General features: G+C 34.8%; 1 protein-coding gene across 1 annotated transcript in view; it reads left to right on the forward strand.

Moving 5' to 3' along the window:
- The window catches only part of LOC100176515 (calcium-activated chloride channel regulator 1-like), a 16341-nt gene that overhangs the window by 3493 nt on the left and 245 nt on the right, over window positions 1-12603 (forward strand). Inside the window, exons 6-23 of the mRNA XM_026839858.1 lie at window positions 574-825; window positions 1204-1425; window positions 1998-2111; window positions 2744-2920; window positions 3357-3474; window positions 4225-4364; window positions 4584-4742; window positions 5314-5422; window positions 6112-6191; window positions 6752-6839; window positions 7215-7320; window positions 8147-8298; window positions 8840-9005; window positions 9380-9477; window positions 10213-10425; window positions 11016-11228; window positions 12120-12155; window positions 12521-12595. Of these exons, the coding sequence (XP_026695659.1) occupies window positions 574-825; window positions 1204-1425; window positions 1998-2111; window positions 2744-2920; window positions 3357-3474; window positions 4225-4364; window positions 4584-4742; window positions 5314-5422; window positions 6112-6191; window positions 6752-6839; window positions 7215-7320; window positions 8147-8298; window positions 8840-9005; window positions 9380-9477; window positions 10213-10425; window positions 11016-11228; window positions 12120-12155; window positions 12521-12595 (2518 nt within the window). The remainder of the gene's footprint in view (window positions 1-573; window positions 826-1203; window positions 1426-1997; window positions 2112-2743; window positions 2921-3356; window positions 3475-4224; window positions 4365-4583; window positions 4743-5313; window positions 5423-6111; window positions 6192-6751; window positions 6840-7214; window positions 7321-8146; window positions 8299-8839; window positions 9006-9379; window positions 9478-10212; window positions 10426-11015; window positions 11229-12119; window positions 12156-12520; window positions 12596-12603) is intronic.

The following is a 12603-nucleotide window of genomic DNA, read 5'->3' on the forward strand; positions in this document are numbered from 1 at the left end:
TACATTCATTCATACGTTCATAGTTATAGAATATGAGGTTATACGCTGTAATATCAGCCATATATACAGTATACTGTGGGGCGCCTTTTAACTCGATTTTTCGACGCATTTAGTAGTAAACAAAGAACATTCAAATAATTACGAAACTATATCCTCACGACTCCGATAGACCGTTGTTAATTGTTTAAAACACGATCAGGATATTTTGATATTATGTGATAAAAGTGTCCCATCTTCCCCCACCCTACTATATACATAAAAATGACAAAAAAATATTTGCCTACAAAGTAACATACATGGTAACCTATAAGCTGGCACAAGGTGTATGAAACAGAACACCTGTGTAATAACGACTGTCGTTTTCTGGCTACGCAAGGATGAAGTAAGTTACATTCGTTCATTCATTTATTCAAACTGATTAAAAAAATAAATATAAATTATAAAAAAAACACAATATATTTGGCAAAAAAGGTGTATGAACAACCGTTTTATAACGACTGCAGTTTTCCGTCCACGCAAGGATAAAGCAAGTTTCATTTATTTATTTTATCTAACATTATATTACATATATAGGTTGAAGCATTTTGTCATAACGATCCCAACGAACCAATCAACTTTCACAACAGCGAGGCGGACAATGAACAAAACGCTAAATGCAATTTGAAAAGCTTATGGGAAGTTATAGGTGCTTCTCCTGACTTCCGTGAAGGGGCTAACCCACCGAACCCAAACTTGAGAAATCTTACCCCAACTTTTCGTGTTGTAAAACCCCCTCAAAACAGACGTTTTGTTGTCGTTCTTGACGTTTCCGGCAGCATGCGTGGAGTAAGTACGCATTTTAATTTCTGGTATTTTTTACTTTTATTTTGTTCCGGTGACATGAAAAAGTGTTTAGCGTGTCTGCATCTCCCCTAGAGGTAATAGGTTCAAGGCTCGTCGCTGCTACCATTGTGGGCGTATGTGTCCTTGGGCAAGACATTTAACTGCAATTGCTCCAACCCAGTGGTCACTAACGAGTTGTCCAAATTAATAAAATACAACTACTCAAAAAGTAACGTACGTGGTAACTCGTAGGCTGGCACGAGGTGTATGGAACAAGACACCCGTGTTATAACAACTGTCGTTTCCCGACCACGCTAGAATAAAGTAAGTTATTCATTCATTCATTCATTCATTCATTCATTCATTTATTTCTTGCAATAGAAACGATTGCTTATGATGAGACAAAGCACTTCAGAGTTTATAAGCTCTTTACTTTCGGATGGAGACAAAATTGGAATCGTACAGTTTCATTCTTTCGCTCAGACCCTTTTACCAATCAGACACGTAAACTCCCAAACAGATCGCTTTGATATCTGCTCACGTTTTCCGAACAGAACTGGCGGCTCAACTTGTATTGGATGTGGCATACAAGCCGCTATGCAAGTAAGCAGATTGGATTCAATAAGATAAAAAATGGTTTTAATTTCTTAGTAAACGTGTGTGGGTGTATAGTAGAGTGGGGGATGGGACAGCTTTAGCACATGATATCCGAATACCCTGATCGTGTTTTAAACAATTAACACCGGTCTATGAGAGTGTATAAGGAGACAGTTTTAAAATTCTTTGAATGTTCTTTGTTTACTATTAAACGGGACAAGAAAATGGAATAAAAAAGTGTCCCATCATCCCGTTCCCCCCTACCATATATGAACCATTTTTTTGGTGAATTGTCTGTCCACTAAAGATTCCCAAATGACAACCCGCCTAAACAAAGACATTTTTCTTTATATTGATTTATGTGCGTCACAACTGAAACAGTGTCGTTCTATTTTTTCAGCCCATTTTGTAGTTAACAAAGAACATTCAAAGAATTATAAAACCGTATCCTCACGACTCCCATATACCGTTGTTAATTGTTTAAAACACGATCAAGTTAATATGAAAATGCGTCCCGTTTTCCCCTATACCATATAATGTATCTCTATTTGGCTGATGTTTATATACCCTTTATTAAGGAAATGGAACGTGATGATCCAACTGAACCATGTGGACACATTGTAGTGCTGACAGATGGTATGGAGAACAGGTCGCCTTATACAGTTGATGTCTCTTCACGAGCGGTGAACAGGGTAAGTCAATATAAGTATGAATGAATGCAACTTACTTAACCTTAAATGGCCGGGAAACGACTGTCGTTATAACAAACATTCTGTTTCATACACCTCGTGCCAACAATGGGTTACCAAGTACTTTGGGTCAATCCTCTAAAAGCCGACACACCCTGTACGGGTCGTGTCTTTACGCACACTTTTGTTTCTATTAGAAGTTTAACTTGATAAGAATTAAACATAAATGGCTCGTTTGTCTGCTAGGTGTAGCGACCGCGCTTTTTCGTCCAATTAAATGTATATATATTTTAACTCTAATTGTGTTTTAACAACTGTTCTTTTGCCGCTATATTCCGTTTTCGTTTAAACTTTATTTAAATGAATAAATGAATTTAACTTACTTTATCTTCGCGTGGCCTGAAAACGACAGTAGTTATAACATAAACAACTGTAAGCTTTTTTTAACAACTGTTATTTTTGTCACTATATCCTGTATCTTCGTTTAAAATTTTCAAAACCTTCGCTACCGTAATCGATAATACAAATAAAATAATAATAATAATATAATAATAACTTTCATTGGTCTCTTCGATTACGATAGCGAAGATTTAAACATATTTTAAAATAAAAATAAAGGTTATTCTATTTTAAAGGGTTGCACAATAGATGCCATTTTCCTTACAACAACACAAAATACTGCGTTGGTTCAGCTGGTTAACCGCACCAGCGGTCGATGGTTTTTTGCACAAGATAGAGACCTGAGACGACTGACAGGCGCATTTGCAGTAATTGCTGATGAAGATGGCGATATCAGAAACCTAGTATCAACGGTAAACTTAGCATATAGTAGGTTGGGGAAAGATAGGAGTCGTTTTTGGTCGATTTTGTCGTTCCATTTGGTAGTAAACAAAGAACGTTCAAAGAATTATAAAACCGTATCCTCAGCACGACTCAAATAGACCGTTGTTTAAAACACGATCAGGCTATTTAGATATTATGTGCCAAAGTGTCCCATCTTTCCCCACACCACAATATAATAATAATAATAATAATATGGGACACCCTTTTGTTCTATTTCTCGTTCCATTTGGTAGTAAACAAAGAACATTCAAAGAATTATAAAACCGTATCCTCACGACTCCCATAAAGCGTTGTTAATTGTTTAAAACATGATCAGGTTATTTGGAAATTATGTGCTAAAGTGTCCCATCTTACCCTACAATACTATATATCTTAATTTAAATTTTGATGACAAATATATTACAGATCTTATACAGGCAACACAACTTATCCGCTGAACAAAACGCCAATGGAACGGTCGAAATTGACAAAACTGTTGGGCTTAATACTACTTTTAGATTTTCCTATCAAATTAAACCACCATGTAAGTTTACACTTATGTGTATAGTAGGTTGGGGGAAGATGGGACAACTTTTAACCCCATTTTCTCGTCCCATTTAGTAGTAAACAAAGAAAATTCAAAGAATTATAAAACTATATGCCCAAGACTCCCATAGACCGTTGTTAATTGTTTAAAACACGATCAGGATGTTTGTATATTTTGTGCTAAAGGTATCCCATCTTCCCCCACCCTACTATACTATGTGTCTAGTTGTTCATAAACAAAAGTGGGGCAAAGTGGCACACGGGGCAAATTAGGAAATTAAAAAAAAACGAATTATAAACAAAACCTGTTAGGGGTTTAACAGTAAAATACAGTATAAAAAGCAGACGTCAAAAAAGACTAATGTTAATAGAAATCGGTGTTAAACGCAAAAATTATTGTCAATGTTTGGGTAATAAAATATGACCGTTCCAAATCGTGGTATTAAATCGTTAACTATTTTGATTTTTGTAATAAGAGTTAATATGTGCTTAAGTGTCCCACATTCCCCCACTTTACTATATATAGTAGGTTGGGGTAATATGGGAAGCATTTTCATTCTCATTTATCGTCAAATTTTGTAGTAAACAAAGAACATTCGAATAATTATAAAAACCGTATCCTCACGACTCTCATTAGATCGTTATTAATTGCTTAAAACGCGATCATGATATTTGAATATTATGTGCTGAAGGTGTCCCGTCTCCCCCACCATACTATAAGGTATTGAATAGCAAACTACCTTTTCAGCAATACAATTAACGGATGCGAGGGGCTGTATCTACCTATCACTGCCTATTGGTGTATCTGGTACTTGTGAAGGTCATCCACTTGCTCAAACAGACAAATCGTTAAAATTTATTCAATTTGTTATTCCTGGAAAAGCAACGGTAAGGACAATTTAGTTTAGTTTACCGAGTAGATTTAGCATATAGGTCTAGTCTAGTTTTGTAGGCATATTTGTTTTATTCATTCATTCATTCATTCATTCATTTATTCGTTCATTTATTCGTTCATTCGTTCACTCGTTCACTCGTTCACTCGTTCACTCGTTCACTCGTTCACTCCATTCGTTCATTCGTTCATTTATCCATTCATTCACGTTTTAGGTTGGAACTTGGAAATACGCCATCAATTCTAAATACAAGGATACCGTCAGTTTGTCAGTTACGTCAAGAACTCTAGAAAATGTCCAGCCAATTGTAGTTCGAACCTCAACACGCTCGACTTCAACACGAATAGCTGGACCTATTGTTATTGAAGCTACGGTTAGACACTTTTATTTATAGTAGGTTGGGGAAACACACCTTTAGAACGTAATATCCAAATATCCTGATCATGTTTTAAACAATTAACAACGGTCTATAAGAGTCGTGAGAATATGGTTTTATAATTCTGTAAATGTTTTATTTGTTTACTGCCAAATGGGACGAGAAATAGAATGAAAAGGTGTCCCACATTTTCCACGCTACTATATATAGTGGGGTGGGGGAAAATGGGACACCTTTAGCACAAAATATATAAATAGCCTGGTCGTGTTTTAATCAATTAACAATGGGCTATGAAAGTCGCGAGGACAAGGTTTTATAATTCTTTGAATGTTCTTTGTTTACTGCCAAATGGGACGAGAAATAGAATGAAAATGTGTCCCATCTTTTCCACGCTACTACATATGTAAGAACTCGTCAGTGCGCATAAAGTGTATGAATCACAACAACTATATTAAAACGACTATCGTACTCTCAATAAGAAATACTATACATAGTTCATTTATTGCTTAAATGTTATTAAAATTTCAATTGTTTTGATCTGAATTGATAATGGTTTAATTCAAAACAGGTAACACATGGAGACCCGGGACCTCCTTTACTTTATTTGTCTGTGGTTGCTGTCATTGAAAAACCAGACTACACTGAAGAGCGACTTATCTTATTGGATAACGGTGCAGGTAAGAATTTGCCTTTAGCCCGTAATGGGTTCAATGCTCGTCGCTGCTACCATTGTGAGCGTATAAGTCTTTGGGCGAGACATTTAACGGCAATTGCTCCAACCCAGTGGTGACTAAAGGGTCGTCCAAATTATCAGCCATACATAAAAAAAAACTAAATAAAATAATAATCATCCACAATCCACAAAGTTACATATACTGGGTAACACGAAGCGTATGAAACAGAACACTGTGTTATAACGACTGTCATTTTTGGCCACGTGAGGATAAAGAAAGTTACATTCATTTATTCATTCAGTCACGAAGTGTATGAAACAGAACACCCGTGTTATTACGACTGACATTTTTCGAACATATGAGGATAAAGCAAGTTACATTCATTCATTTATTCATTCATTCATTCATTCATTCATTCATCCATTCATTCATTCATTCATTCATTCATTCATTCATCCATCCATTCATCTATTCATTCATTCATCCATTCATTCATTCAACCATTCATTCATTCATTCATTCATTCATTCACCCATTCACCCATTCACCCATTCACCCATTCACCCATTCACCCATTCAGTCAGTCACAAGGTGTATGAAACAGAACACCCGTATTATAACGACTGGCATTTTTCGAACATACGAGGATAAAGCAAGTTACATTCATTCATTCCTTTATTTAATTTCCAAAGGAGCAGATAACACGATAAATGATGGCGTATATTCAAGAACCTTTATTGGGTTTCGAGAAAGAGGACGCTACAGTATACAGGTAGCTACTTATTACTTAAAATATACAATGTAACCGAGACGTGTCTTTACGCAGACTTCTGTTTCTATTTGAAGTTTAAACTTAAAAATAATTAAACATAAATGGCTCTTGTCTGCTAGGTGTAGCGACCACGCTTATTTTCTTTAAACTGAATGTAAATATGTTTTCAACTGTAATTGTGTTTTAACAACTGTTAATTTGTCGCTATATCCTGTCTTTTTGTTTAAAATATTTCTAAATCTTCGCTACCGTAATTAAAGAGACAAATAAAGTTATTATAACATAGTACTATTTGTGGGCGTTTGTGTTCTTGGGCAAGACATTTAACGGCGATTGCTCCAACCCAGTGGTCACTAATGGGTTGTCCAAATTATCAGTCACACGTAAAAAAAATAATAAAAAATCCCCCAAAATAATCACCTACAAAGTAACATACATGGTAACCCGTAAGCTGGCACGAGCTGTTAAACCCGTGTGACTGTCGTTTTCCGGCCACGCGAGGATAAAGTAAGTTACATTCATTAAATTACATTACAGTAATATTATTTTTGTATGAATAGGTCGAAGTAAACGGTTCAATGATTTCGACCGGTTCAAAAACGTTTGGTTCTCCAGTTGCATTAATATTTGGAATACTTCAAAACAACGGTAAGTATTCTAGCGTTACTATCTTTATATTATGTTTTAGAAATATTGTATAGTACTGTGGGGTGAGATGGGATACCTTCAGCACATAATATCCAAATATCCAGATCGTGTTTTAAACAATTAACAACGGTCTATAGGAGTCGTAAGGACACGGTTTATAATTCTTTTGAATGTTCTTTGTACTACCAAATGGGACGAAAAAATTGAATTAAGTTTTCTGTATAGTAATCGTATAATTTTTAATATAACTTAAGCATATAATATAACATGAAGCATATGAAATTTTGAATGTTCTATGTTTACGACTTTATGGGACAAAAAATATAATGAAAAGTGTCCCACCTCACCCCGCTTTACTATATACTTGGTTCGCAGGCACTGTAACCGGTAACCGTGAGGCTGGGGAATCTTTATCAAACGAATCAAATGAACGCGGGGTTTTCACTAGAGTTCAAACGGGCACTGGAATCGAATTTATCGGGTATAATAGGATAATGTTATTAAATTTATTTGTCTCTTTGATTACCGTAGCAAAGATTTAGAAATATTTTTAACAAGAAGACAAAATATAGCGACAAAACAACAGTTGTTAAAACACGCTTACAGTTAAAAACATATTTACATTTATTTGGAAGAAAATAAGCGTGGTCGCCTAGCAGACAAGCGAGTCATATAAGTTTTGTAAATAAAAACAAACTATTTTCCTTGAAAAAGTCTACACTACATTTTCCAGTTACACTATGTTTTTTCTGTCAGATAACTGTTCAAACATTGTTTATATTATGCCCGGTAATAAAAATGGGACACCTTTATCAGATAATATCCTGGGAAGATGGGACACCTTTTTAGCACATAATATCCTGATTGTGTTTTAAACAATTAACAACGGTCTATATGTGAGTCTTGAAGATACGGTTTTATAATTCTTTTAATGTTCTTTGTTTACTACTAATGGTACAAAAAATAGTATGAAAAGGTGTCTCATTTGCCCCCACCCTACTATAGACTCATTCATTCATTCATTCATTCATTCATTCATTCATTCATTCATTCATTCAATCATTCATTCATTCATTCATTCATTCATTCACTCATTCATTCATTCACTCATTCATTCATTCATTCATTCACTCATTCATTCATTCATTTATTCATTCATTCACGCATTCATTCATTCATTCATCCATTCATTCATTCATTCATTCATTCAGTCAGTCACGAGGTGTATGAAACAGAACACCCGTATTATAACGACTGTCATTTTTCTTTCATACTTGCCGATTTTATTTAATTTTTGTGTATAATAGACCTGTAACTACTGCCCCATCTGTTCGTCCTGATGATTTGGCACCAAATCGTATCAATGACCTCACAGCGGTTCACGTTGACCCCAATGACCGAAACAGTGGGATCAGATTGTCTTTCACAGCACCAGGCGACGATGCAGATTCAGGAACAGGTAAAAATATTATTGTAATGTAATGTGGCTTTTTATTCTATTTTCTCCTCCGGTTTGGTAGTAAACAAAGAACATTCAAAGAATTATAAAACTGTATCCTCACGACTCCCATAGACCGTTGTTAATTGTTTGAAATACGATCGGGATATTTGGATAATAAAGTAAATTGGGAAAAATTGGACACTTTTTTTTATTTTTTTTTTTCGTTTAATTAGATGGTACTAGTAAACAAAGAATATTAAAATAATTATAAAACTGTATCCTTACGACTCCCATAGACCGTTGTTTATTTTGTAAAACATGATCAGGATATTTGGATATTATAGTACTGTTGGGGAATATGGGACACCTTTAACACATAATATATAAATACCTTAATCGTGTTTTAAACAATTAACAACCGTCTATGGGAGTCCCGAAGATACGGTTTTATAATTCTTTGAATTTACTTTGCATACTACAAAAAGGGATGAGAAAACAGAATAAATGGTGTCCCATCTTTCCCTACTATATTATACCATATCACATTTTATTATTACAGCCACATCGTACAACGTATGTTATACTTTGGGGAATCCAAACAACCTTTCAACAAATTTTGAGGAAAACATTTGCCCAGTAACTTCAATTCAACCGCAAATAGCAAATACCAGAGAAACCTTTACTATTCCTTCACCAAACATAACGGGCATGACAGGTTCTATAAGGTAATGGATGTATGAATAAATGAATGTAACTTGCTTTGTCCTCGCGTGGCCGGAAAACGACAGTCGTTATAACACGGGTGTTCTGTTTCATACACCTCGTGCCAGCTTACGAGTTGCCAAGTATGTTACTTTGTGGGTGATTATTTTTAAGGGATTTTTTATGTATGGCAGATAATTTGGACAACCCATTATTGATCACTGTTTTGGAGTAATTTTCGTTAAGTGTTTTGCCCAAGGACACGTGCGCCCATATAGGTAGCAGCGAAGTGCCTCGAACCCATTACCTCTAAGTTAGAGGCAGGCTAACCTTGTGAAAGGGCGCCGTTCTGTACAAGTTAAGATTCGTATCTTGTAATCAATTGCTTTTCATGCAGAATTGCCATAGCAATAATAGCGAGCGATGAGGTACCAAACAATTCTTCGGTGTCCAACATTGTTATACTACGTTTTTTCATACAACCTCCGATACCAAGTCAGTAAAGTTCATATAGTAGGGTGGGGGAAGATGGGACACCTTTTTAATCTATTTTTTCCTCTAATTTGGTAGTAAACAAACATTCAACGATTTTTTATAAAACTTTATCCTCACGGCTCCCATAGACCGTTGTTAATTGTTTAAAACACGATCAGGATATTTGGTTATTATGTGTGAAAGGTGTCCCATCTTCCCCCACCCTATTATACATTATTTCAATATAGTAGGGTGGGAGAAGATGGGACACCCTTTTATTCTATTTTCACATCAAATTAGATAGTAAACAAAGTACATTCAAAGAATTATAAAACCGTATCCTCACGACTCCCATATAGACCGTTGTTAATTGTTTAAAATACGATAAGAATATTTGGATAAAAGTGCAAAAGGTTTCCTAATCCCCGCAGCCTACTGTATATCATTTTTATTCGATAGCTTTACAAGTAAAAACATAATATACTTACGCACATTTTTATTTCCATTGGAAGTTTAACTTGATAAGAATAAACATAAATGGCTCGTTCGTCTGCTAGGTGTAGCAACCACGCTTTATTTCTTCCAATTAAATGTAAATATGTTTTTAACTGTAAGCGTGTTTTAACAACTGTTGTTTTGTTGCTATATCCTTTTTTTTTGTTTAAAATATTTCTATATCTTTGCTACCGTAATCTAAAAGACAAATACAGGTATTTTTCTATTTTTTTATTAAAATACTAAAGCATTGTATTACAGAATGTCCGGATCCACCAACTCAATCAGAAAACAGTAATCGTCCAACGTTTAGCAGCACACGTATTGTAGTTGCCGGTAGCAGCTATTACAACAATGGTACAACAGCAACATATAGATGTAAACCCGGATATGTTATGGCCCAAAGATCTCAAAGCACTTTAATCTGCAACTTTGGGCGTTGGTCACCAAGTACTCCACCTGTTTGCATTTCGGGTATAAAGACGTTTTTGTTTATTTTAAATTGATCATTCTGTAATATAGTGGAGTGGGATAAAATGGGACACCTTTAGCACATAATGTCCAAATATACTGATTGTGTTTTAAACAACATTTCGTAGTCCCATTTGGTAGTAAACAAAGAACATTTAAATAATTTTAAAACAGTATTCTCACGACTCCCATAAATCGTTGTTAATTGTTTAAAACACGATCAGGTTATTTGGATCTTATGTGCAAAAGGTGTCCCATTCCCCCACCCTATTGCTATATCATTTTTATTCGATAGCTTTACAAGTAAAAACATAATATACTTACGCACATTTTTATTTCCATTGGAAGTTTAACTTGATAAGAATTAAACATAAATGGCTCGTTCGTCTGCTAGGTGTAGCAACCACGCTTTATTTCTTCCAATTAAATGTAAATATGTTTTTAACTGTAAGCGTGTTTTAACAACTGTTGTTTTGTTGCTATATCCTTTTTTTTTGTTTAAAATATTTCTAAATCTTTGCTACCGTAATCGAAAAGACAAATACAGGTATTTTTCTATTTTTTTATTGAAATACTAAATCATTGTATTACAGAATGTCCTGATCCACCAACTCAATCACCAAACAGTAATCGTCCAACGTTTAGCAGCACACGTATTGTAGTTGCCGGTAGCAGCTATTACAACAATGGTACAACAGCAACGTATAGATGTAAACCCGGATATGTTATGGCCCAAGGATCTCAAAGTACTTTAATCTGCAACTTTGGGCGTTGGTCACCAAGTACTCCACCTGTTTGCACTTCGGGTATAAAAATACTTTTTCGTTTATTTTAAATTGATCATTCTGTAATATTTTAGATTAGGAGAAAATGGGACACCTATACCACATAATGTCAAAATATACTGATCGTGTTTTAAACAACATTTCGTAGTCCCATTTGGTAGTAAACAAAGAACATTTAAATAATTTTAAAACCGTATTCTCACGACTCCCATAGATCATTGTTAATTGTTTACAACGCGATCAAGGTATTTGGATATTATGTGTTAAAGTTGTTCCCATCCTACTATATATATAGTTGGGTGGGGTAAGATAGGGCACCTTTAGCACATAACAACCAAATATCCTGATCGTGTTTTAAACAATTAACAACGGTCTATGGGAGTCGTGAGGTTACAGTTTTATATTTCTTTGAATGTTCTTTGTTTACTAACACATAAGACGAGAAAATAGAATGTAAATGTGTCCCATCTTCCCCCACCCTACTATATATTAGGGTAGGAGAAAATGGAACACCTTTAGCACAAACTATCCAAATATCCTGATCGTGTTTTAAACAATAAACAACGGTCTATGGGAGTCGTGAGGATAGGGTTTTATAATTATTTAAATGTATTTTGTTTACTACCACATAAGACGAGAAAATAGAATGTAAAGGTGTCCTATCTTCCCCCACCCTACTATATAGGAGGGTATAGGAGAAAATGGAACACCTTTAGCACATAATATCCAAATCTGATCGTGTTTTAAACAATAAACAACGGTCTATGGGAGTCGTGAGGATACGGTTTTATAATTATTTAAATGTATTTTGTTTACTACCAAATGGGACGAGAGACGAGATAATAGAATGAAAATGAGCCCCATCTCTCCCACCCTATATATAACAGTTTTTCATATACTTACACTTTTTAGATTGCAATGGCATGGACCGATCTTCTAGATCACAAGGTAAGTATATGTGATTATTGTTGGGATATATAGTAACTTTATTTCATACAGTGATAATAATAACTTTATTTGTCCAACGAGAGCCGTTAAAAAACGATTAAGCTGTATAGTTCATATTATTAGTTGTTTTTATTTGTCTCTTCGATTACGTTAGCGAAGATTTAGAAATATTTTTAACGAAAAAAGGATATAGCGACAAAACAACAGTTGTTAAAACACGCTTACAAGTAAAAACATATTTACATTTAGTTGGAAGAAAATAAGCGTGGTCGCTAGCAGACAAACGAGCCATTTATGTTTAGTTATTTTTAAGTTAAAATTGTAATAGACACAAATGTGTGTGTAAAAGACAATTGAATTTGCAGGAACAGTAATGTGCAAACGATGCAACGGTAGAAGAAGTTTGTCGGAATGTAACCGCTTGTCTACCCTACAACGCTGTCAACCG

The sequence above is a fragment of the Ciona intestinalis genome, unplaced genomic scaffold, assembly GCF_000224145.3.
Source record: "Ciona intestinalis unplaced genomic scaffold, KH HT001061.1, whole genome shotgun sequence".
Taxonomy (NCBI): domain Eukaryota; kingdom Metazoa; phylum Chordata; class Ascidiacea; order Phlebobranchia; family Cionidae; genus Ciona; species Ciona intestinalis.